This window comes from Meleagris gallopavo, chromosome 11 (genome assembly GCF_905368555.1).
Source record: "Meleagris gallopavo chromosome 11, MGAL_WU_HG_1.1, whole genome shotgun sequence".
NCBI classification, from domain to species: domain Eukaryota; kingdom Metazoa; phylum Chordata; class Aves; order Galliformes; family Phasianidae; genus Meleagris; species Meleagris gallopavo.
Window position 1 is genome coordinate 9,934,219 of NC_139414.1, and position 25,271 is coordinate 9,959,489.

General features: G+C 36.7%; 1 protein-coding gene across 2 annotated transcripts; it reads left to right on the top strand.

The window, feature by feature from the left end:
- Positions 1 to 886: 886 nt before the first annotated feature.
- On the top strand, positions 887 to 23,133 carry TRPC1 (transient receptor potential cation channel subfamily C member 1). 2 transcript variants are annotated; one of them, XM_010716391.4, is made up of 13 exons: positions 887 to 1,233; positions 2,735 to 2,889; positions 4,164 to 4,265; positions 5,060 to 5,262; positions 7,651 to 7,782; positions 8,203 to 8,398; positions 10,003 to 10,339; positions 13,163 to 13,302; positions 15,080 to 15,223; positions 19,141 to 19,319; positions 19,471 to 19,672; positions 20,238 to 20,432; positions 21,242 to 23,133. In XM_010716391.4, the coding sequence occupies exons 1-13, from the start codon at positions 1,098 to 1,100 to the stop codon at positions 21,467 to 21,469; spliced, it is 2,349 nt and encodes a 782-aa protein (XP_010714693.1). In that variant the 5' UTR covers positions 887 to 1,097; the 3' UTR covers positions 21,470 to 23,133. The 2 variants fall into 2 exon arrangements, with proteins under 2 accessions (XP_010714693.1, XP_019474479.1); XM_019618934.3 differs by lacking the exons at positions 2,735 to 2,889; positions 4,164 to 4,265 and having other exon boundaries at positions 1,118 to 1,233.
- Positions 23,134 to 25,271: the final 2,138 nt, after the last annotated feature.

Below are 25,271 nucleotides of genomic sequence, written 5' to 3' on the forward strand. Positions count from 1 at the left end.
AAAAAAAAACAAACGCAAAACTAAATACAAATGGACTTTTCTCTTTTAAAGATATGGAGCTTTTTCTCTCCACTCCTGGAAACAATAAGTGTGGTAAGATCCAAGCATGATAATAAGTGAGCAGTTGTAGCAAGCCTGTTATCTTGCACAACATCTTAAGATGCATCCATTTGATTTCCCTTAGAGTATTCACTTACATAAGAGAATTAAGGGCTTGGATTTGTACCTGTTTTCTCTATACTGGCTGTTTTGTAAACTACTGCTGTAGTGCACTGTATACTTTAGGAAAAAAAATTCATCTGGAATTATGCTTGAACAAATCCTTAATAGCATATTTTGATAAAATAGAAATGGATTTTCAGGGTGCCCCAGCTTCTCCACAGCATCCATCTTTATACTCGGCTAAAGGGAATAAGGCTGCCAGCGTGGTCAGCTCAGGATGACTGCCTGCAACTTGAGAAGAATTTGGGGATAGGGCCTGGTATATCATGACTACCTGCACTAAACCACGAGAACAGGAGCTAGGACTGCAAGTTACTGATATATGAAATCAGTTGTCTTTAAACTGTGAAGATAAAGGCATTAATTCTAACATAAAAAAGAAGAATTAATAGCCGTGATGTCTAGAAGTACTTCCCTAAGAGTTAAGCGATACAGACGTGTCGATGCTCCGTGTACGTATAGCAGCACGGCGCAGTCAGGCGCTGCGCTCTGTGCTCCTGCTCGCCCCGCCGCCTCACAGTTCGGCCGGGCCCGAAGGCACCGAGCCCCCCGCTGCTGACCCGGCCCCTAAACGCTTCGAGGGCTGAGGCTAAGCCGCGAGGCGCACTGCGCTGCGCGAGGACCGGGCGCTAACGCGGCCGAGACGCAGCCCAGGGACGCGCTCCTCCCTGCCCGCCTCCCGGCGAGGCGAGGCCGCCATCGGAGTCTGCGCGGTGCAGCGGGGAGCGGCCGTCCGACCGTGCCCTGCCCCGCCCTGCCCGGCCGGCCGGCGGTGCCGGTTTCCGCCGCCCCGCTCCCTCGGCGGGCGCTGGGGGTCCCCCTGCTGCCCGGCCTCGCCCCGCCCGCGTGCTGATGGGCCTGGCGGTGCCGGCGCCATGGCGGCCCTGTACCAGAGCGCGAACCCGTCCGCCTCGGCCTCGCCCAACAAGCTGCTGGCGCTGAAGGATGTGCGGCAGGTGAAGGAAGAGACCACGCTAGACGAGAAGCTTTTCCTGCTGGCCTGCGACAAAGGTACGGAGCCCCTCGCTGCGGCCTCGGCCTCTCGCTCTGAGGCCTGAGCCGTGGGGCGGGGGCTGAACGTTTTCCGTGCGGCGGCCCTGCGCCCCGTGAGGCCACGCTTTGTGGCAGTGTGCGACGGGCCGGTGTTTGCGTTGTGACGGCCGAGTCGGTAAACGTTTGCTCTGGGCACTTTTAAAGTTCTTTTCTAATGGTCGGCTTACCTGGGCGTCAACAAAATGCGTGGGGCACTGAATGGCACCTATGGTAGTGGATGGGAAGAGTTTTTTCCTGTCTAAAATATGAAGCTTGCTTACTTTAAGCACATGTTTATTTACCTTGAATAGAAACAGTCTTAAACTGTTCTTAACTTTAAAAGCCTTGGACCCTAAGACAGGCTTTTGGTCAGGTGATGAATGGTTATGTGTTTCTGCTTAGCAGCCAGCGTGTTTATATGCAGCTCTGCCCGCTGCTGTCTGTTGGGTTAGCGCACTGCTGAACAGAGGTTCAGAAGCAACTGGCGGCCTGTGGAGCTGGGGTGCTCAGTGGCAGCTCCGTGCCTTGCTGTCAGATGGACAGACTGCCCACAGCCCTGCTGCTCTAGTTCTGGAAACTAGAGCAAGGCAAGGTGGTCTCAGAGTGTAAACAGAGAGAGAGAGAGAGCTAAAGGGTACACAGTAAGACAACAACAAAAAGATCTTTAAAATAATAATAAAAAACCAAATATTGTGATGTGTCTTAATAGCTGGTTTAGTACTCTTCAAGGCTGTATCTGAACGTTCTGTGAGCGTTCTCTTTGTTGTGTCCCTCTGTGCTGTGAAATAGCTTGTTAGAGACAGAAATAAAACTTTTCTCGTTGGTAGCAAGGAGCAGTTAAACAGAATAATACTGTACAGGGCAGTGTCAGTATTTCTGCGTCTGTACTTCAGGTGTGTTGGGAAGTGCAGATGTCTACACAACACAGTTAATTTTACTTGCTCATCAAACTTGCTACTTGATTTTTGTAACACTGCGGCATTGTATCACCCTGAGTTTGATGATTGATACCTTAAAGTTGGAAATAAATAGGAAATGCTGATGTGGCTTGTACTCAAGAGATGAGGATATGTTTGTGGTGTTGTATAGAGGGCTGCTCTGATGCTGTGGTTTTTCTGCACCAAGTAGCCTTCTTTGATGTAGTTGATGTTTCCGGTGTCTCACGTGCTATGTATGCAGTGTTGCCTCAGTTTTGAAAAGTACCTGTGCTTTCGTGTGTACGTGTGTTTGTTTTCAAGACTGGAACTAAGAGGATGGATTAAAGTACATGTCTTAGTGCTTTTCTGAAAGAGAACTCTGTGTATCCTTAGTTTTCCATCTGGAGGGAGAATTCTCATCTATCTTGACTTCTTAATTGCCTGATGTACTCACTGTATTGTCAGTTGTGATGGATTGTAGTTGGTACTTCAGCATGTTCACATGCTTTTATTGCTGTACAATAAGAAGAGCACTGAGATATATTCATACATTGCTCATGCAGGTGATTATTACATGGTTAAGAAACTCTTAGAAGAAAACAGCTCGGGTGAGATGAACATAAATTGCGTAGATGTGCTTGGAAGAAATGCTGTTACCATAACCATTGAAAATGAAAATTTGGACATTCTACAGCTTCTCCTGGATTATGGGTGCCAGGTATACAACACATGGATTATTGAAAACTTGGAGTGTGGTCATTGATCTGTGTAGTCTATTTCATTTCGATTTTTTCTGTTGACATGTTGGAATTTGGAAGAAATAGTATCTGTCTTTATGGGCACTTCAGCCTTCTTTTCCAGATAATAATTGTAAAAATTGCTTTCTTCTCACTAGTTGACTTTTCTAATGGGGTTTTATTGACATAGCAAATGTATACTAACATTTTTAATTATGCTGGCAATTCTGATTTTTATATTAAATGATTTTCCTATTTTAGATATGACATATATATAGCTTCTTGAAATAAAATATATAGTATGTAGTCAGTGCATAACATTAAAATGTTTAGAGTGGCAGATCTCATTGGCTCTGAAGCACCTTAATTTTCTAAATAGGAGCACAGGTAGATAATTGCACTTTGTCATTGATGAGTTCGAGTTAAGGTAAGTGTGCATTTCCCCAATGCCTTCTTGTAAGACTTAATCTGTGCTGAAGCACAGAGCAGAGGCAGTTTTATATCAGCAGTACTTGTTTGACTGTGTTCTGTTCTTGTAAGCGTGCTCTGCTACTGCCAGGAGAGCTGTAGTTAAAGATGGTGTTTCAAACAGGCAAAAGAATGATCTTCTTGGCACAAAAAGAAAACAATTAGCTTTCCCTTCCCCGGATCTCCATTTTAGTGGCAATATTCCAAGCTGTCTTTTTTCTTTTAATTTTAAGTAAATGTTTGAATTTTCTAAAGTGAATTTGAAAGGATGCTATGAACTGCAGGGAAAGTGAAAAGCTGGTTAGCTTAACTTCTCAGAGGTAGTGATGAGCCCAGGAAGAAGGCTCATATTTCCAACTTTATGACAGAGCTATGAAGGCAGGGCTGAAGTACATGGTGTATCTCAGTTGTGTTACACTGATACTTGGTTTTTACATTTTTATTAAGCTTTTTGCACCCTTGCTTATAATCTGTCTCTTAAAACCTGATTTTTTTTTTTTAGTATCCTCTGTTATCTTTGCTGACAAGTATGTTTTACAATTGGTTCTTCTGCTGTTCATGCGATAAACAAATTATCAGTAATACTATACTAACTCCTGGCATGGCAGCCTGAATTTGATGTGGTCATGTGAAGAATATTTTTCAGTACTTAATTTTAAGCAAGTAAAACTAATAACATTTGTATAATTTAATGTATATATTTTTAAAATTTAGTTTGGCTCCAGGTTGAGTCTTCATTTTGTTTAAGGTAATGCTATTTTTATGTATAATTTGTTTTCTTTTTTAGTCATCAGATGCACTTTTGGTGGCTATTGACTCGGAAGTGGTGGGAGCTGTTGACATTCTACTTAATCACCGACCGAAAAGATCCTCCAGGCCAACCATTGTAGTTGAGTGGTGGTGTTCTGTGGTTTGGTTTTTTTGGTTGGACAGTAGGGAACTGTGTGTTCTGGGTAACTGTGATATTTAAAACAATGTCCTTAAATGATATTCTGCATCTCTAAGTTGACAGAACTTGGATATCAGAGATTATTATGGCATCTTTTGTCTTAATGATAGAGTATGTTATTTTGCTTTATTGCCTGTAGGAGTCCAGTAGCTTTATACATTCCAAATGCTAACAGATGCTGAGAGAAAAGAAAATGCATTGAAACTTCTTAGAATTTTCAGGCAAATCTATAAACATCAAATCTTCACTTTGAAATTAATCACTTGAAACTTATTTTGATGATGCTAAAGTACAAATTTCTAAAAGTGCATAAGTAGAGGCAGAGAAAGGAAGGGAGGGAATAATGCATTATGTAGCAATGTGTGTTACAGTCAGGATTTTTTTGTACACTTAGATAGTAAATACACTTTTTTTTCTTAACCTCTAGAGCAAAATGTGCTTCAATATATACAGATGTGTTATTAATGTGAAGGTAGGCAATGAATGCTTGGTGTTCTTTGCAGATAAACCAGAAATGTTCCTATGTTGCTTTCTGGTATTTATATGAGAAGGGTTTGGATGTTGTTATACTTTTTTTTTTTCTTTTCTTTTTTCATGCTATGAAACTTTGAAAAAAATACTTTGATCCCAATGAATTCCTTTGTTAATGCTGAGCAGTAAAAATAACTTGTATTGAAAACACTATGCAATAGAGATGTATGTAATAAATTGATACTTCCTCTGTTTTATTCTAGAAACTAATGGAACGCATTCAGAACCCAGAATACTCAACAACCATGGATGTGGCACCTGTCATCTTAGCTGCTCATCGCAATAACTATGAAATTCTCACCATGCTGTTGAAGCAAGATATATCATTACCCAAGCCTCATGCTGTAGGCTGTGAGTGCACACTCTGTACTGCAAAAAACAAAAAAGACAGTCTGCGACATTCCAGGTAAGATTTATCACTTATAGACAAAAATAAAGGTATTATTGTTGTCATCCTGTTGTGTTACTTGGGTCAGGGTCAGTATATTTCCTTTTCCTCGTAAGGTGAAGCTTAGAATTGGTTCCCTTTATGGTATTGTTTTGTCTGTTGTGGTATTTTTGGGGAATGGATTACACTTGAATAGGCTGGTGGAAGGCAGTGGCTTTCTTTCATTTTAGTTTGATGCTCTTATTCTATGTATACTGCCTTTTTCTTTTCATTTTTTAATTTTTTTTTATGAGCCAGAATGAGGAGTTAGTTAATACTTTATGCTGTTTGTATGGGAACTATTGAGTCACTGATTGATCACCTGAGACAAGGACTGGGCTAGCAGTGGGAGCACAGGTAAAGGCAACTGTGCTGTGTGACAGGAAGGGGTGGAACCTGGCTGCACCTCTCCTAGACCCCCTTTAAGAGCTGACTGCCAGTGGGGAAGGATCTCTTTCTGGAGATCCCTCCTTTTTGGAGCTTTTCATTATGAACCTAAGTTTTTGGATACAGGTGAGCATTCCTTCTCTATTCGTTCCTTTGCCATCTTACTACAATACTCTTTCCAACTGTACATTTGTTCACTGTACTCTGTTTTGAAATGTTTTTATGTAGTGTGGCTTGATGAATGTAAACTAAAGATATTTTTTCAGTATTCTTGAAAGTAGAAGACTTTCTTTCCAAAGATCTAAATAGGGAAAGAGATTTTTACTGATCTTAATTGGTGGGCATTGAATGTTACAAGGTTTTTAAATTGTTTGGTGTTGGGATTTAAGCACTTCAATACAAATGTTATGTACAGTTGTACTTTTTATACTCTGCTATGTTCAGTGATTGCTGAAACTTGTTATCGGTACTGTGGGATGTCACAAATATTACTGTCTGGAAAAGAAAGCTGTAAGTGTACTATGAACCTGTAACAAACAGTACATGCTGTAGTAAGTAAAGATGTCTGGACAAGCTGTGGAAAAAATTGTACAGGTACTGAGGAGCAATGCTGAAGTTTTATCTCATGGCTCTTTGTCTGTGTTAATGGATTTTACTGTAGTAAATAGACTCGTGGTTGGTCTGCAAGGCCCAGTGAAATATTTCTGCTTCAAAGAGTGAGTGTTCTTCCCGTTTGTTTTTAAAAGTATCTCCCATACAGTAGGTGTTGTTGCACTTCAAATTGTAGTTAATAATAATTAATAGCTATGGCAGGATATTTGTATTTTAAATTGTAACATTCTTTTTTTTTTTTCTGTTTGGATAATATTGATTTTTCAGCTGGAAAGAGACAAAAGAATAGAGAGAGATAATATTTCAAGATGCAAAGTGTGGGGAATATTAATAAGAATAAAAGACTGTATGTGTATGTCTGCAGGAAATGTTTGTTACAGAATAAAGAATGTGTGGTAGTGCTAGCCATGGGAGAGGAGCAGCATGTTATTTTCATGAGGCTTAATACTGTCATACTGAAAATAACCTTCAAAGATACAGTACGTGGAGTCCTGTTTACATTGCATTTTAGCAGTGCATGCACTTTGAAAATACTGGCATTGTGCAAAACAGAACTGAAAACCATTGGAGTAAGTTTGTCTCAGATCTGCTTCTGGACTGGAGGAGTGTGTTCACTAACCTGTCTCCATTACGGTCCACTATTTAGACTGTGTGATTAATATAAAGCAATGAGGAACCCAAAACACTTCTGCATGTTCTGGTTTGCTTTCCATGGCAGGGCTAATTAGGTGGGTAACACACCTGATGCAGAAAAGCCTGAGCATGGAATTCAGAAAGCTGCTGGTGCAAATCTGGTTTTGAAGCGAGAACTTTGGATTGAGTATGCTATTTTGCTTCTCTTATGGATAAGAAGAAAGTATATAGGCTCTTTCTCACCTCTTTTACTGAGGTAGCTGGGATAATTTTACCCATCTGAAGTAGCTGAGAGATGAATTCTTTTGCCTGCTGCTCTCCACTGTTCTGAATTTAGTTTGTTAGAGCAGAATATTGCCTTCAGTGCTTTACTTCCCTTTTGGTTGCACTTGAAGAACCTACAGAGCTACTATATTACATTTTAAAATGTCAACGTTTTATCATTGGTATTGCCTTAATTGATGTCCTTGTGCAGAAGGTGCTGGTGGTAGTTGAAACAGTGAGAAAAAGAAGAGGGGTAGCAGTTTGGCAGCTAACTTTTGTTATTTAGAAAAATGAGGATTAAAAGCATGTGAAGGACAATGTTCCTTGACATACTACATTTAATGATTATTTTTTTTCTGGTTTTAGGAAACCCTCTTATTTTGCCCATAAGCAATTTTATGCACATTCTGGAAATGATTTAAAACTGCTGATCACATGAAACATCATTTTCCTTGATTTATTTTGTCATAGGTTTCGTCTTGACATTTACCGGTGTTTGGCCAGCCCTGCTTTAATAATGTTGACGGAGGAGGATCCAATTTTGCGAGCTTTTGAACTTAGCGCAGACTTGAAAGAATTAAGTCTGGTTGAGGTTGAGTTCAGGTAGGAATTGGAAAGCACAACCCAACTTCAATACTTGTATGAAACGACATATGTAGAAATGTGCATACATAGAAAAATTGTGGGTTTTGTTCTTGCTGCGTTTTCCATAATTTCCACGTTTAAACTGATGATTAGAGATTATTATAAAAGTTTATAAAGTAACTTATGTGTCTTTCACAGTCGTTTTGTCGGTTTAATTACTTGATTCTGTCTGGTGTAGTTGCAAACTACACTAAAATTGTATTTGTGTAATGATGCTACATAGAAACCTGCTCAGAGTTGTCTTGGGAATGCTCTGGTCTTTAAAAGTGACTTTTTTTTCTTAGCATAATGTACAAGCCCAACAAGAAATATACAAGAAAGGATAGCTAATGGAAACTCTTTTATCAGTGTAGTAGTATCTGTTTCTGTGTCTTCCAGAAATGATTATGAGGAGCTAGCTCAGCAGTGCAAAACCTTTGCTAAAGACTTACTTGCACAAGCAAGGAATTCACGGGAGCTGGAAGTTATTCTGAATCATACATCTAGTGATGAACATGTGGACAAACGAGGGTTGCTGGAAGAGAGGATGAACCTAAGTCGCTTAAAACTTGCAATCAAGTATAATCAGAAAGAGGTTTGTTTTTGCTGTAGTTTGGTAGGCTTTGTATTTTTTATTTTGCTAGTGATTCATTGAATTTACTGATCTTCTAGAAGCACAAGTAAGTTTGCAAGTTACAGAAGTAATATGAACATTATCTGCATGTGGGAACAGAGAAATATTATTTCAGGATAGTATTTCCTCTGTATTTATTTTTGGGAAAAAAATGTGGTATTTTCACTATTGCAATAGACTATTGCTTTTTAGTGAAAAGCTCTGGTAATTACCTGTTCACATCCTCAGTAAATCCTTATGTAGGGGAGCATGGATCCTTAGGTCCTGTACATTACTTATCATCTTACTTTAGCTGTTCAGCTTTAGCCAGCTCTCATCTGTGCTCTGTATTAATTGTGCTAGACTTAGGCTATGTTCAGCTACATTCATAAACAGTGCCTTTTAGTGTCATCACCATGGAACTTATTTACGTTGCAAGCTTATGTTGCCTTTACCTACTGACAAATTATAACTTTAGTTTTGCTGTACTAGTGGCAGATAGGCATTTGTTGAGATTCCAGTACAAAGACTAGGGATTGAGAGAAAGCTTCCGTGCAAAATCCATTTTTAGTTGGCATTTTCAGAAGGCATTATAATTCTGTTTGTTTTATGTATATAAGCTTAAACTGCATGTGAAACTGTTAAAATACATAATGTCTAAGTCACAAGCCACAGTTATGAAGTGTCCAAAAACTGGCACTACACATTCCTGGTATGAATTTAACGACTTAATGAACTATTTCTGGTTTTCAAGAAAGTTGTTTTTTTTTTAATTGCAGTGATTGGAGAATAAAATCCATTGTGTTGTATCTTTGCAGAATGTATAGTTGCTGGCAACTTTAATATAAACACATTTTATCTAAAATATGATAGTATTAGTGTTCTTTTTGTTGATTTCTTCTTTAAATTCAATTACAAAACATATTCTAGTGCTAATATATTATTTTGTAACTCCATGCAAATCAGCACCTGACATTTGAAGCTACATTTGCATGATCTTCATAACTCTCAATCCAAAACTGTCTTCTTTTGAAAGACTGAGTCATAAAAGGTTACTCTGATCTAAAACAAAACCTACCTAACAGATCAATAGGGGGTTTTTAAGTACTGATGTATATAAAATTGATTACTTGTGTTTAGTCCTAGTCTTTGAAGTTGTTGCATTTTGCAGTGTGGGTAGTATATTAAAATAGCATTATCTTGTTCTTCATGTGATCTTTACTGTTTTATATAATACTCAGATAACACAGCTGTCTGAGGTATGACATCTGTTTATATGCTAAATTTTTAAGTTACTGAAAATCAGACCTTATTTTTAATGTGGAAACGATTAAAAATCTTATATATAATTCATGTTTAGTTGTTAGCTTCAGAGAGAAATTAAAACAATGTTTATAATGGACCCATGGCTCTTTTATTTATATATATTTTATTTATCTGTATTTATTCAGCTCTTATTATTATTTCAACTTAATATTTTTCCCATTTCCTGTTCATTGGTGGTTTCTCATTGTTGGGAAATTAATTTTAATAATCACTGTTAAGAAGTGTGAGTTTGATTTCTTGTTTATTTTCTCTTTTTCCAGTTTGTTGCTCAGTCTAACTGTCAGCAGTTTCTCAATACTGTGTGGTTTGGACAGATGGCAGGCTATCGACGCAAGCACACATGCAAAAAAATTTTGACTGTTTTGATGGTTGGCATTTTCTGGCCAGTTCTGTCCCTGTGTTACTTAATAGCACCTAAATCACGAGTAGGTCGTATAATTCACACTCCGTTTATGAAGTTTATTATTCACGGAGCTTCATATTTCACATTTCTTCTGTTACTTAATTTGTACTCTCTTGTCTACAATGAGAATAAGAAGAATACGATGGGACCAGCCCTTGAGAGAATAGACTATCTTCTGATAATATGGCTAATTGGTAGGTATGGTTGGAGCTGGGTGACAGTTGCTGACACTGACTGAACAGTAGTGATTTGTACTACCTCTCTGTAAAATCATCCTGTTATTAATTGCTTGACAGGTGTTTCATCTTTGAAAGGTTGTATTACAAGGGAAGAAGGGCATTTTGAAAAGCACAAGGATATGTTACCACAATCTCTAGTTATCTCAGAAGGTGAGGTGTAAGAGACAGAATGTTGGAGGATCTAATAGGAGAAAGGTGAATTTTATTGCAGAAGCACAGGTAGCATTTTGAGTGATGCAAGTGAGATTCAGTTGTACAGTAAGAAATTAATGTAGAAGCTCATCTTAAGTTTAAGATGTTTTAAAGTTCAAATGTAAGTAATAATAGTACAGGGGGATGCTGTGTGTTCCTCTACTGATTTTTATCTGATGCTAAGCTGAGGAACGAATTGAGTTCAGATGTTGTTTTAAATTTTTTCAAAAAGTTTATTATGAATGGGCAGCATTTTTTTTTTAGCATTTTGATAATTTAATCATTGCAAGTCATGACTCCATGTAATCTCATCAGCCAACAATCTATTTCTTCCAATTCTATTTTCCCATTTTACAACTTTCCATTTCTGTGTATCATTGTCACTGATTATAATCACCGTACCTGAAGTGGTCCTTGTTAATTTTGGTTTATGCAGTAGAGGGAGCACAGGTATAATTTTTGTTGAGTAGATTGCTTATGAACTTTCGTTTTTGCTTGATTGTTGTTTCTTTTTGTTTATAAATTAAAATTTGACTCACAAACAATTGAAATTTATACCTTAATAGGAGGTAATAAAATATTTATATTGACACATACGTAGTTGTCTGAAATTTTAAAAAGCAGTGATATAGTTGAAAACAGTTTTCATCTAAGTAGTTGTGTGTAGGTTGTTTGTTTCATTGGTAATTATGATTATTTTCATTGTTAGCTGTAATAAGTATTGAGTAATTCATGCAGATTAAAAAAATCTGAAATCCTCAGTAATCTCCTACATAAACACTTGTAAGTCTTAAATTGGAAGCTTCAAGTACAGAGTCCAAGCATTACAGACTCCTCCTGTTTTGAGAATCTGAGTCTGATTTAGACGTTCTCTTACTCCATCAAATCCATTGTAGAAAGAAGATATGTAAATAGGTGGTCGTGGAAATGTTAATGAAAATGTATGGAAACATTTTGGTTTCTTCGTGTCATATTTTAACATGCAGGCTCCAGAAAGGATTGAAAAATTACTTGCAATTAACATCAACCACCAAAATCCGGCTGTTCTTCACACTGTTGAATCCTAAATATGTAAACTAATTTTATGTTTAGCTTGAATGCATTTTTACAAATAATTTATTTTAGAATTTTGTTGCAAATATTCAGTAATAACGTAGTTAGAAAATATGTGAACACAAGAACCAAATAACAAGAACTTGTCAGTATGGTTTTCTAGAGCCCGATTGGCGTACTTCTAAAAATCAGTGTCAAAATAATGGCTGCAGAGTTTCTAACACAGGTAGCAGCAAGTTTTGTATTCAGTGGATTACTTTACAAAAGAGTAAATAGTGTAACTTTTCTTTCCAAATTGTTAAGCCTGAATTATGAAAGCTTATTTCCCATCAAAATACAGAAAATTCAAGTTCTTGTCTGTGTAGACAATGATAACGTCATCTTTATGTCTGACTCCATTTGCAGATTCTTCAAAAATTTCAGTGTAAGATACGTGGTGATCATATGGAGCAGTGCAAAGGTTCTGGTTTAGAAGTGTTTTCTTAATAACGAGGAAGAAAAATATTTATGGAAATCTTTCAATTAATGGTGCACAGCACATTTTCTTGTTATACCTGTCAATGTAGCTGTAAATCTGATGGAAAAAATAGTCATGTATAGGTATCTGATTCTTATTTTTATTTTTTTTACCGTTTGCTTGAAGTTGTTCATGCTGGGCTGAAGTCTTAAGAGTTTTTAATTAGCAGTAACAAACGTGCTGCTTTTCTCTTGGGCTGCATTTAGAGCCATACATTTGAAGTGCTCTGAGAACATTAAATAACTGATTATTCATAAAAATCAAAGATGTCATTATATTTACTCTAACAGTCCTTTCAACATTTATAAAAATACCAGCCTGTTCCAGACATTCATACATTAGTAAAGTTCCTATCAGCACTACCTTTCTATATGCCAGATTAGCAGTGCTAAAATTCAGTTTGCTGTAATGGTTGCAGATGTTTGTCTGTCACTCTGACTTCTCATTTTTGCAATCTTAGGCCACAGTCTTTTTTCTCTCCTTATATTATATAACATCAGGGTGGGAAGTGTTTCTACTTACTGGATCTGTTTAGTGCCAGTTACTGAGCTGATTATTCTTTAAGAATAATTTTATAATACAATATCTCCAAAAATATATGATGTTTCTTATAGGCTATATCATGTTTTTTAAAAAAAAAAGTGACTACATTCCTGTCAGAGAAGAAAAAAACAAACTGTATTCTTGCCCTCTGCCTTTTCTGAAATTTGAGTCTTTGCTGTACGTGTTTTTTTTTTTTTTCCTACAGTTCATTTCCTCTCATGCATTTTCTATTGTTGACTGTATTGCTTAGTTTGGAAAACAGGCTTGAAGGTTTGAACGTCTTGTTGCCTGATGAGTAAAGCATGTATTCCACGCAGTGTTTTCTTGTAAATGTACATGTTTCTCTGTTTCTCTTTGCTAAGACTTCATTTACAAAACGCAGTCAAAAGTGTTTTACTTGTAGTAGAGTATCTATTGAGTATAATAGCTTGACTTTGCCTTTTAATTTTTTTCTCTCTTCCTTTCCACTACAGGAATGGTGTGGTCAGATGTTAAAAGACTCTGGTATGATGGTTTAGAAGACTTTTTAGAAGAGTCACGTAATCAGCTTAGTTTTGTCATGAATTCCTTGTATTTGGCAACTTTTGCTCTCAAAGTAGTTGCTCATAACAAGGTGAGCACCCATCTTCATAAAACATAAGCTCCTCTGAGATAGACTGGGTAAATACAGAAGCATCTGGAAGCAGAAGTTGAAAAGGGAGTTAGTCCTTTTTTTAAGAACTCAGTTCTCATTTGGGGTACTCTCCCCATACAGCTTTTCTCATCTGGCATTTGAGGTAGCCTGATTTCATAGCCCAGTAACTGTGCCTATTTCTAACCAATGTGTTTAGATTGTCTAACATTTTTTGTAACAAAATTTTCTTTAGTCTTTTATTACATATGTTCAGATGTTATAGGTCATTGGTTTTGTTGTTCTTGTGGTTTTGTTTTGTTGTCTTTTAAAGTGAGGAGGAAAAGCCCCAAGGCTATAGAAGAGCGTTGTCTTTTCTGTGTGAAAAGACCATCTGGGCCTGATTGAAGATGCAAGTTTTGAATGTGATCATTTCCATTCTGTTGCATGTGTTGTTAACAGCACAGCATATGGCAAGCTGCCAGACAAATTGAATATGAATATTTTAGTAAAATCCAAGCCAGTGCAGTAGTGCCATTATTTTGTATTGCAAACTGTGAGTTGACAGCTGTCTGGCAGTTGAGGAGAGCTGAACCAGTTTATTTCCCTCCCAGCCTGATGTTTGGCTTATTTACCCTGTACTTATGTTATTGATTCAGAGAATGGTAATCATTTGGGAAGGAAAGCTCTACTTCATGTAAAAAAATGGAGAGAGAATGCCATGTTGGGCTGCCTTCAGAACCATTTTGTTTGGAACTAACCCACATGCGGTAGCATTTCATTTGCTAAGAGCCCTTTGCTGCTAAGTTATAATGTTTTTGGAGATGTAAGACTTCTGTCCTATGTAAGAGGCACTCAGTGACTTTTTGCCAATTTTATATGGCAAAATGTATTTTTATTCTTTATAAATAATTTAGCAAACCAAATAAAAATACCTCTTTAGCATTGTAAGCACTGAAGCAGTAAGAAATAAGAGTCTCCTTAGCAGAAGGATTTATGCACATACACTTGCAATGTATGCAAACACATTTATCTTTGTTTCTTGTGATCTCTGTGCAGTATAATATTGGGCAAATAATTTAAATCAGCTGTCTGTTTCTTTGTTCTCAAGTGTGCATTTTGAGAGAGTAGAAGCTGAGTACTGAATTTGAATACTGATTGTTTCCAGCCAAGCTGAAAGTGAGGGATCTTGTGGGATTAGTTGAGTAGTGCCCAGTGGATATACTTCACAGGTGTTCACACCAACGTTTTACTTATGACTTCCATTTTCTGTAGTCTTTTGTAAAATCAATTATAGGAATCTCATGTCCTAATTCTCTCTAAATCTTTCTGAAACTGATTAAGACATAAGCTAGTTACTTTTGAAGGCTTTTTATTTTTTTTGATATATCTTTTTTCTTTCAAGATTTCATTGTTTTTAACTGGGCCTATTTTACTAGGCAATGCACATGTTTTTAATAGTATACAAATCTGTTTTTACCAACCATGCAAAACTGAGTGAAAGGGGAAGCAGAACAGAGGAATAAGTACTTGCTTAGCAATTAGTGAGGACTAGAATTAGGGGTTGAATTTAAGTTGCCTGTTTTCTGTCTCTCTCTGGAATGACTTTAAGTTGCCTTTGTCAAAAAAGGAGGTACATGAAAGAGATGCTTCGTCTATGAATCGTGTGTCATTTTCTTTTATGCTACTACCTGTTTTAGGGGCAAAAACAGAGTGATACATGGGTATATTTCTGTATTTACAGTCTAAGTGACGTCAGTTTGTCCTTTTTACATTGCAGTTTCATGATTATGCTGAAAGAAAGGACTGGGATGCATTTCATCCTACACTAGTGGCAGAAGGTCTTTTTGCATTTGCTAACGTTCTGAGTTATCTGCGTCTATTCTTCATGTACACAACCAGCTCTATTCTGGGACCACTCCAGGTAAATACCATCACTGCTTGAGAAAATCAATCACGAAAACATCTTAATTTACTGTGAAGAGGCTTATTAGAAAAAGATGAAGAAAGAAAAGTAAGAAAGGCAGAAAGTAGAAATGATGTTGCATTGATGTTTTCATTGTTTTTTTAATCTCTCATTTAAAATGCACTGGTTTAGCTGGGGAAAGGTAAGAGAATGGAAGGCATATAGTTCACTTATAATATTTATATAATGATAATTATTCTGTCTTTTTGTTCTCTTTTGTTGTTACTGTAACATTTTGGTTAAGTGCCTGAAATTTGAAAACTGTAAGGATAAGAATATTCCTATAAAGTTTTGTGCAAATTGAAGTCCTGAGTTTTTATTGCTAAAAGGTAGAGGAATTAGATATGTACCACTAAAGAATAACCAAAAGCATTTCTATTTGTTGGTCTTTTCAGTGAAGTTGAGTGGTATTGAGCAAGTTGCTTTGGTTTAAAAAAAAAAACAACAACAACAAAAACAATGAAAAAAAAAAACATCATCATCATGATTTTATAGCCAGGGAGAACAGGTTACTACTTTCTTTCTTTGGATTTTCTTGAGCATTCCCATGCATAATAGTGACAAGGTAGAAAATATCACCTGTATGTAACACATTTAACTCAGCAATCTTGGGGGGTTGAAGGGAAGCACTAACAGATGTGTATGATGGTGGAACACTAGAAACTACAGCAGTTTTAAGTGCATATTTTTTTCACTTCAAGTTGCATTTTAAAACTGTTTTTGTGAATTTAATTTTCTTCTCCTGGTTTGAGAACAGAAATTGAGGTTTGTACTGAATTTATGCCATGTGGTGTTTTTTTATTGTTGATTGTTTTTTGTCTTTGAAGCACAGACCCAGTAGCTTCACGGTGATGCTCACTGTGATAAAAGTCAAATCATATGGAGTGAACTTGAGAGTCCAGTGTGGCACTGTACAAAATGGAAAGTGCCTGGAAAGTAGTGGAGTGGATCTAAGCTGTTAAGTCAGCACATTTAGGATGCAGTTACCCACTCAGTCTTTTTTGATTGAAAAGAGGAGGCTTTCTTCAAACAGATTTTGTGGGTGGAAATCACATCTTAGTCCAGTGATGCTTACAATATATAGCAACATTTTCTTCCCCCATTTTTCAGTTTAGCTTCAGTCCTCAGTGCAGACTGCTTCTTCTTTTTTTTTTTTTTCCCCTTTCATTTTACTTTGAAAAGCTGAAACCCTCACAAACTGGCACCTCTTTTTCTAAAGACATAGCTTAGTGGAAGAAAAAAAAAAAAGAAAAGAAAAGAAAAGAAAGCTTTGCTTAGATATACTTCCAACTTCTCTGGCCATAGTTCCTGGGAGATTTATGATAACAAATCGGATCAGACTTCTTTCTCATCCTGATATGATTTTTTTGGGGGGTGAGGGGGCGGCAATGTTATTTGTTTATGGTTTTTATTTAATAAAGCTGATTGTCATCATCAATGCTCTGTTTGTGTCTGCTGAATGAACAGATGCTGGGAATAAATAAAGTAGTTGTTTAGTGATTATCCTGGTGGAATTTTTCCTAATAAACTGAATGAATGCTTATACCTCTCTCCTAATGAACAGAACTAATTTTAAGAGCTTATAGCAATCAAGTATTATTTAGAGGGATCCTGTAATATTTGAGAGAAGCATTAATTTTTTTTTTTTTTTTTTTTAAGTTCTTGCTGCTCAACCAGAGCTACAGCAAAGGTGGTTCTGGAGTAAGTAACTTTGGGTCAGATAAACAGTTCTTGTATCAAGGCTTCAGGATGTAGCCGAAAAGCTGCACTTGAAAGTCCAGCTCATTTTAAGAAGTTGGAGTATTTAATCTTGCTGCACAAGTAATTATTGTTTGGAAGATTTTAGTTTACAAATCCCTTTGTGAAAAGAAAAAAATAGTTGCTTGTTTAATTACAGTTCTTAAAATCACTGTGAATTGGGCTTTAACCAATGTGTTCCTAGTTCTTGTAACCAATTAAATAATGCTGGAAAGCACTTCTTTTTCTTCTTGCCCTTTTATTTAGCGATGTTGCTGTTAATTATTTTTATATTTTTTTATTTTATTTATATTTTTAATGGAAATCTACTTGTACACTTAATTTTTTCAAAGTCTTGATGTTGCAGTAAGCATTAAGCTTGTTGTACAAATTGATTGAACATCGAAGTCTCCACATTTTAAAGAGGTTCACTGTTTAATGTGCATATTTATGTACTAGATCTTTCACAAGTTTTTTAATAGGAGCCTGTGTTATGAAATTTTCCAAGTAAATAAAAACAGTCAACAGTCACTTCATTCAGTGGCACACTGAAGCTTATGTTATTACTGTTGGCCAGTACAGCTTGTGCAACAGCTCTTACAGTATTCTCTGAAAGTAGGTCACAAAGTTCAAATAGTGGTAATCAAATATGGCACGGTAACCCAACAGTGTGCACTAGGGGGGGAAAGGCAGCTACTGTGTTCTCTTGGCTACTAGAGTTATTTTTAAGCATTCGGTTACTTTACTTATTGACTCATCAAACCCTGTTCTAACACAGGCTTATAAGTTGGCTCTGTGTGGTGGGTTTTGTTTTTTGTTTGTTTGACTGATTGATTGATTAACAGAACATAGAATAGTTTTCCCCTAGATCAGGTTTGTTGGTCTCACTAGATTTCAAGTGTTTAGTAATTCTAAATACTTTGGGTAGAATTTCATAACTGTATGAAGGATGCAACAGTTATTTGGTTTCTGTTATTGATTCTGAACAAAAAAAGTTTTGGGTCATTTATTCATTTTGTGTGTACTTGTTTTAGCTTTCATCTGCTTTGTGACTTTCTTGAGTGGGACCATGAGTCAGTTAAGACAGGAAATGTTATTTGATATTCTTTGTTTTGACAGGATGAATGTGATAAAATAATATGGTGGGGATTGATTCTTCCTGATCAAATGATATAATTACTGCATAGCTTTGTCTAGTTGCTAATTCTCCCTAAGTCTACATCTGTGGCAGATTGTAATCAATTTGAGAGAATCTGCTGTGCAGGTGGGATGCTCAGTGAGTCTGCTGCAGCATGAGAGGGAGCAAAAGCAGGAGCTGGCACTTAAGTTCTTCAAGTACAAGTTTACTGTGAAACTGACTGGTGATACTGTTCTGGAGTATGGTTTGGTAGAGATCGAGTCGTACAGTATTAGGATTTACACATGATAATTTGTAGGAAGAGTCATTTAAAGACTGTGAGCAGTTTATTATGTCTGTATAAAAATGTGTGTTTACAACAAAAACAAGTCAGGATCTTTGCACTGAAAAAATTCTCATGCTATTTTTTTTAATGTCGTATTTATACTGTTGCAAAATTCTAAGTAGGACATTTTGAAATGGAAACTAATGATTTGAATGTGGTATCTTCTATACTTCAGATTTTATGTGCTTACAGATGTACATAAAGTGGATACTTAAAATCTTACATAAAGCATGCCATGAATTAATTCTCTGTTCTGCAGATGGTCTTAGGTATGCTGTTCTGATTTGTGGTGAATTAGGATTCCAAATGTTTTGATCAGCTCAGCGTCTTCATTACGTGTATTCTTAGCTTTCTGCTGTAACAGTTGTGTTGAAGTGCATCTCATTTATTGATTCTGTCTTTTGACTTTTGAACTCTTGATTACCATTAACGTTATGAATACAATGTAAAATGTATGTGATACTGAAACGTAGATTCACATAGATTTTTTTTAACAACTAGAAACTGTGACTGAAAAACAGTGCAAGGATATCTCCTACTTAAGTGATCTGTTTAACTTATCCATGTTTAGCGTCTTAAGTATTGAGTTTTTCATTGTAACTGATTGAAGTCTGAAGGAGGATAAAAACAGTAATTACATGTTGTACTAAAACAGGCAAAAAATCTATTTCACAGATTTCAATGGGACAGATGCTGCAAGATTTTGGAAAATTTCTGGGCATGTTCCTCCTCGTTTTGTTCTCATTCACAATTGGATTGACACAACTTTATGATAAAGGATTTACTGTAAATGAAGAAGAAAGGGACTGTGCGGGTATTTTTTGTGAAAAGCAGAGCAATGACACATTCCACTCGTGAGTTGATACCTGTGCATGAGCTGAACTGTTCTGACCCTTAATTGCCAGTAATTAAACAAAACTGGGATTTTTCTCTGAACTTGAATATATGGTCACTAAGCTCATGTGAATTTTGCTTTACCTAACAACGTTTTTCTTGTTTTTGTAGGTTCATTGGCACATGTTTTGCTTTGTTCTGGTATATTTTCTCACTGGCACACGTAGCAATCTTTGTCACGCGCTTTAGCTATGGTGAAGAATTACAGTCTTTTGTGGGTGCTGTTATTGTTGGCACCTATAATGTGGTGGTTGTGATAGTACTAACTAAGCTCCTCGTGGCGATGCTTCATAAGAGTTTTCAGCTGATAGCAGTAAGTGTTTTCTGATTAACTGTCGGTGATTGCTAGCTGGTAAAAGTATTATGAGAAATGGTTGAGGGAACAGGAGTTATTTAGCTGAGAACAGGAGGCTCAGGAAAGGCTTACCACTTACTACAGCAAGCTCAGATGTAGCCATGTGGGGGGTCAGTCTCTTCTGCCAAGCAGCAAGTGATGGGACAGCAGGAAATGGCCTCACATTGTTCCAGGGGATATTTAGAAAAAATTCTGCACTGAAAAGATTGTGAAGCATTGAAACAGTCTGTACAGGGGAGTAGTCACCATCCCTGGAGGTACTTAAAAGATGTATGGATGTGGTGCTCAGGGACGTGGTTTAGTAGTAGATTTAGCAGCTCTAGGTTAATAGTTGGAATTGATAATCTTAGAGGTCTTTTCCAATGTCAATGATTCTGTGATTCTGTGTGTTAAAATACTATGCAATTTAAGGAATCAATTTTTAATGTTGTCAAAAATAAAACGTTGAATTAGCATTTTAATATTTTTATGTTCTTCCTTACTACTTTGCTTCTGATCTCTGTTAATCTTTCTGATGCTGTAGAATCATGAAGATAAGGAATGGAAATTTGCTCGTGCCAAACTTTGGCTTAGCTATTTTGATGACAAATGCACGCTACCTCCACCTTTCAATGTGATTCCTTCTCCCAAGACTATCTGTTATCTCTTCAACAGTCTCAGTAAATGGATTTGTTCTCATACATCAAGTGGCAAAGTGAAACGTCAGAATAGCCTTAAGGTAAGAAATGAGGAGAGTTGTAGGCTTCGAAGATGGACAGATGCTCCTTACTCAAATGAATCAGCAAATTGCTGCATGAAACTGCCTGTCATGTGGTGAATGCTACTAATATAATGAGGAATGCTAGGATAATGTCTGTTGCATCCAAAGTATGAAGAGTGAGTTGTAGCTGTTTATACTAAATGAGATTCTATTAACTTTCATTTTGGGGAATTTCAACCCTTTTCTTTGTACCCCTTCTACCCTACCCCACCACCCAATTCCCCCTGCAGCACTTTAGAGATGTACTTTGATTGAAAACTTACAGAAACTACAGAGAAGTGTGTGCTAGTACCAAGAACTGTGAGGTCAGTGTATGCTTACAGGAAGGTCATTTCTTTTAAACTTACTAAAGCAGTTTGAAAGTAAATAAGCAGATAGGAACACTGAAACATCTCATTTTGGGGACTGGAGGGCATTTTTTCTTAAACATTTTTATTGTACCTTGTAATTTTGTGTCTTGCTGGCCAAAAAAAAAGTATTAAAATAAATTCCAAGTCGTACTTGAAAACATTAGGGTTTATGGAACTTGAAATTGCTCATGGGACTGTTACCAATCTACTAGGTTAAAAATTTGTTGAGTCAGAACAACAGGTTATTATTTAATTGAAATAATTCCAATGGCTTGCTGACATTGTACACTTTTGCACATCAGGTTGTATGTTAGAATTTCTTCCTTATTTTGTTCCTTTTTATTCTATAATTGTATACAGGCTTTTGGGCTCAACATTTACTTACGCTTAGTAAATGTGTAATTTTTCTTTTTAAAGGAATGGAGAAATCTGAAGCAAAAGAGAGATGAGAATTATCAAAAGGTGATGTGTTGCTTAGTTCACCGTTATCTGACATCCATGAGGCAAAAGATGCAAAGCACAGATCAGGCAACTGTGGAAAACCTAAATGAACTGAGGCAAGACTTATCAAAATTCCGGAATGAAATGAGAGACCTACTTGGCTTTCGAACTTCAAAATATGCTATGTTTTATCCAAGGAATTAGGATCTAACTTTTCAAATGGAAAGTTCACCTTAGTTGAAAGTGGGGACTTAATTTTATTGCCAGACAAAGGGGAAAAGGAGATCGTTGCACAGCAGTACATTTGAAAATACTTCTGTGAGCTGTAGGTAGATAAGGAAGTGAAGGAAATAAATGCAAAAATAGTTACAGTAGCTTTCTCAAGCTCTTAATGTGTATATAAAATCTGTATATAAGTATTTTTTTTAATGTTCCTTAGACCATGGCTGTCAGGTGTCAGAGCTTCAGAACTAGCACAATACGTTTATTTCTTCTATTTTTGCTGCTTGTTCCTTTTTGATACTTGCTTTTTTAAGTTGCGGGAGAAGATGGACTTTTTAAAACAAAAACCCAGACTACGTTTATTTTTAATAGAAAAGTGGGGTATAGAACAATTTCCAGCATAGTTGGAAATGCTGTTTGACTGTAGGTTACAGTACTTGTGAAATCTGCATGGCACTGAAGTGCCAGATTTTGTGTATGTTGACTGTGTGCTGATGTTTGTAGAATACAGAAAATGGAATCAAGACTTCCCATTCATGGGTACAGTGAAAGCTGGGGCTCAGAATAGACCAAATGTTTCTAGAATGTTTATGGATTTATGTAAGACAATCAATTTCTACTGGGATTTTTCAGCAGTGCCTCAGAAGTATATTTAACTGTGTATGATAAAATTAGGAGGGGAATTTTAAAAGTTATCTATGAAGTTTTAATGTTTTGAGTTACTAAAATGGTTATCTTGAGTTACTTAAACTGGTGGTGGTTTAAGGAAAATGAGGTGGAGGTGTGAATGCTCTTCTTTGCAAAGTTGAATAGTTCTTATCTGAAACATTGTATGCTTCTTTCTGTGAGAACATACAATGTATCTGAGAATTGGACTGATGCAGTATGTAAGGTCTTGCTTTACAGAGGTGTTACACATCTATTTTAAAACTACTGTTCCTTTTATTTTTTTTCCTAACTGCAGTTGTTGCAAAGTTTCAAACTTTGGTATGTGTCAGGAGTATTATGTTTTGCAAAAACATGGTTTAACTTCATTTACGATGGACCGTAAGGGCTTTGTTAATTTTTGTGCTGGAGGGTCCTGTGTGGTTTATATGCTTACATATAATTCAAGTTGACAAGCTGTAACTGACAAATGTGAGATTCCTGTATTTTTAATTATGAAATAAGTATATTTATGACAGCTGAAGGGATTTGTTCAGAATTCTACCGTTTTGGTGGTGCTCTTTCAAAATGGTCTTATGTCCAGAAGGCGCAGGTAGCCGTAATGGTCTTTGACCAGGCTGTTGGAAAGTGGAGGCTTACATAAATGTTTACTTTTTCTTGAAGGGATTCTTATAAAACTTCTTCTTGTAAAGGTAATATATTTTCTGTACTATGAAAATATGCATATCCAAACTAGGGTTGAATATGACGCATCCAGAAGTCCTGTGGTATAGAGGCATTCTGACTGAATTTTGTTTATGGATAGGGATCTCATGTTTAAATAATGCACCTACATATAAATTGTGCTATACATGTTCTGTTTATTTGAGATAGAGCCAACAAATAAAAGCTCTTTGAAAAGTGTGATTTTTAATACTGTTCATATTTCATATTGAAAGTAATTGCTTTGCCATGTTAAGATAATAAACTTAAGGAATATAGAGAGTGTTAATGTGATACTTTTTTTTTTTTTTCCTTGTAGAACTATCCTTCTAACTTCAAGTTGTGTAAGCAGCTTCCTGCAGTGCCACCAAGCAGTAGCTGAGTTAGTTTCAAACAAGCTAGATTGGATTCTAGTAGCAGTATTAGCTGCTTGGCACTCGACTCATGCTGCTTAGTTCTTCTGTCAAGCTGGGTATGTTTGTTGGTGTGCAGCTATTTCTAACTGCTTTTGTTATGTTATGCAGTCACTGACACAACTCAAAGCAACTTTTTGTGGTGTGGATTAAACCTGTGGGTTCCAGACTTTTTGTTTGCTCCTGAAATATCTACTTGTAAAGTGAAGGATATCATAAGAGAAGATTTTTTTTCCTGTAGTACATTAGAAGTATGACACCTTTCATCTGTTGCATCTTGTTTGAAAGCTGCTGCAAGCTTCCTGTTTTCTTGGGTGCTAATTAGTATGGAGTGCTTCATACTACAGAGTTGATCTTGTCTTATTCTCCAGATTTTCCTCATACAAGTGTATTGAACATGTATTTATTTATCTGTCCTAATTTGGCATTTTAATACTGGCTGTGCCAGAAGTAGTCCCCAAATGATGGAGCTCTGAGATCTCCCATATGCACACAGAACAGTTCTAGACACATGCAAAGACAAAACTCTTATTTGAACTGGGATGTCAAAGGCTAAGCAGCAGCAAAATGAGGCAAGAAATGTATATACATAAAAATACCCCAAATAGTATTCTAGGTCTTGATCTTATGAATTTTAGCTCCTAACAGATTTAACTGATGAAGGCTTCCTGTGGTTTTGTTAAGCTGTTTATTTGTTTGAGGGGACAAGTACATGTTGGACAGTCGGTTACCTGTCCCTATCAGACCTGCTCCTGAAAAAAACAGGAGCAGGGGCTTATAGGGCATGACATTTGTCCCACCTACCTTGTGTGATATTGCCAGTTTTGCTTAGTTGTGCCACTGGAGTTTTTCCCTAAGTTTCTTTTGCTTTCTTTTACTGACAGAGAAAGTCAAGTCAGCAGCTGTTTTCATCTCTTTTCAAATCTGTACTCTTTTAAGCCATGCATCCTACCGGTAATGCCTTAAGTGAAGCACTGGTTCTACTAGAATGTGTTGTTATTTAAAAAACAACAAAGTTTGAAGAAGTTGGATTGGAGTTCATTGGCTGTAGGATTCAGAATTTCATTATACAAACTTCAATGCAAGTCATGGAAAGACTAAGTGCTTTTTTTGAGACTACTGAAGAACTCTGATTGTTCTTTCACATTAATATCTTTTTGTCTTAAGGGCTTATTGAATTTAATTTTTCTTTAACATCTTACATATTAAAAGATGGAAATCTTCATGCTATCTCCATTTACAGCAGGAGGGTCAAAAACATTAATGAAAGTCAGACTATTTGATTTTCTTGCTGAAATAGATTATTGAACATCACTTCTGTTGAAGTGATTTAGAAATTATATTGTTGTTAAATAATCTTGATTTGTTTGCAGGTTGCAAAAATTCAAGCATATGAAATCCAATTACTACATCTGATTTCAAAAACTGTCGTTTTGGAAAGTTGTTGGCTCTGTTTTGTGACTGATCCTCCCTTGAGTGTGACTGATCCTCCCTGGCACCACACTGGGCACTTCCTGAATCCTGGCTCCTGATTCCTATTCCAGGGCTGCTGCTGTCAGAGCTTTGACTTCTGTAATGCTTGGGCCTTCCAAACAGGAGCATGTAGCAGGAGGGAATCCATTTAGATGACATATGCAGTGAGTGCAGGTGAAGAGAGTGTATTAAAGTGGTTTTCACGTATCCCTTAAGCTGCAAAGTTTGCCAGTCCTGGAAAATATTATAGATTAATTACATCAAAAAAGTTAAATAGCATTTGGATATATTTTATTTTGTGAAGGAATTTACAATAGAAGGAGGGTGTTGAGAAGAGCAGACGGGCAGGAACTTTCTCTGCATACCATTTTGGAGAGGAGAAGCAGGCTGCCAGACTTGCTGCACTGAAAAAAGTTACATGACAGATGGTCTTGTAATCATAAATAAAAATAGATCATTGTAGTTCCACGCAGTTCTAAGCATGATTTCCACACTGCTTCTCCCCAGGCTGCTGCTGGGAAACGCAGAGA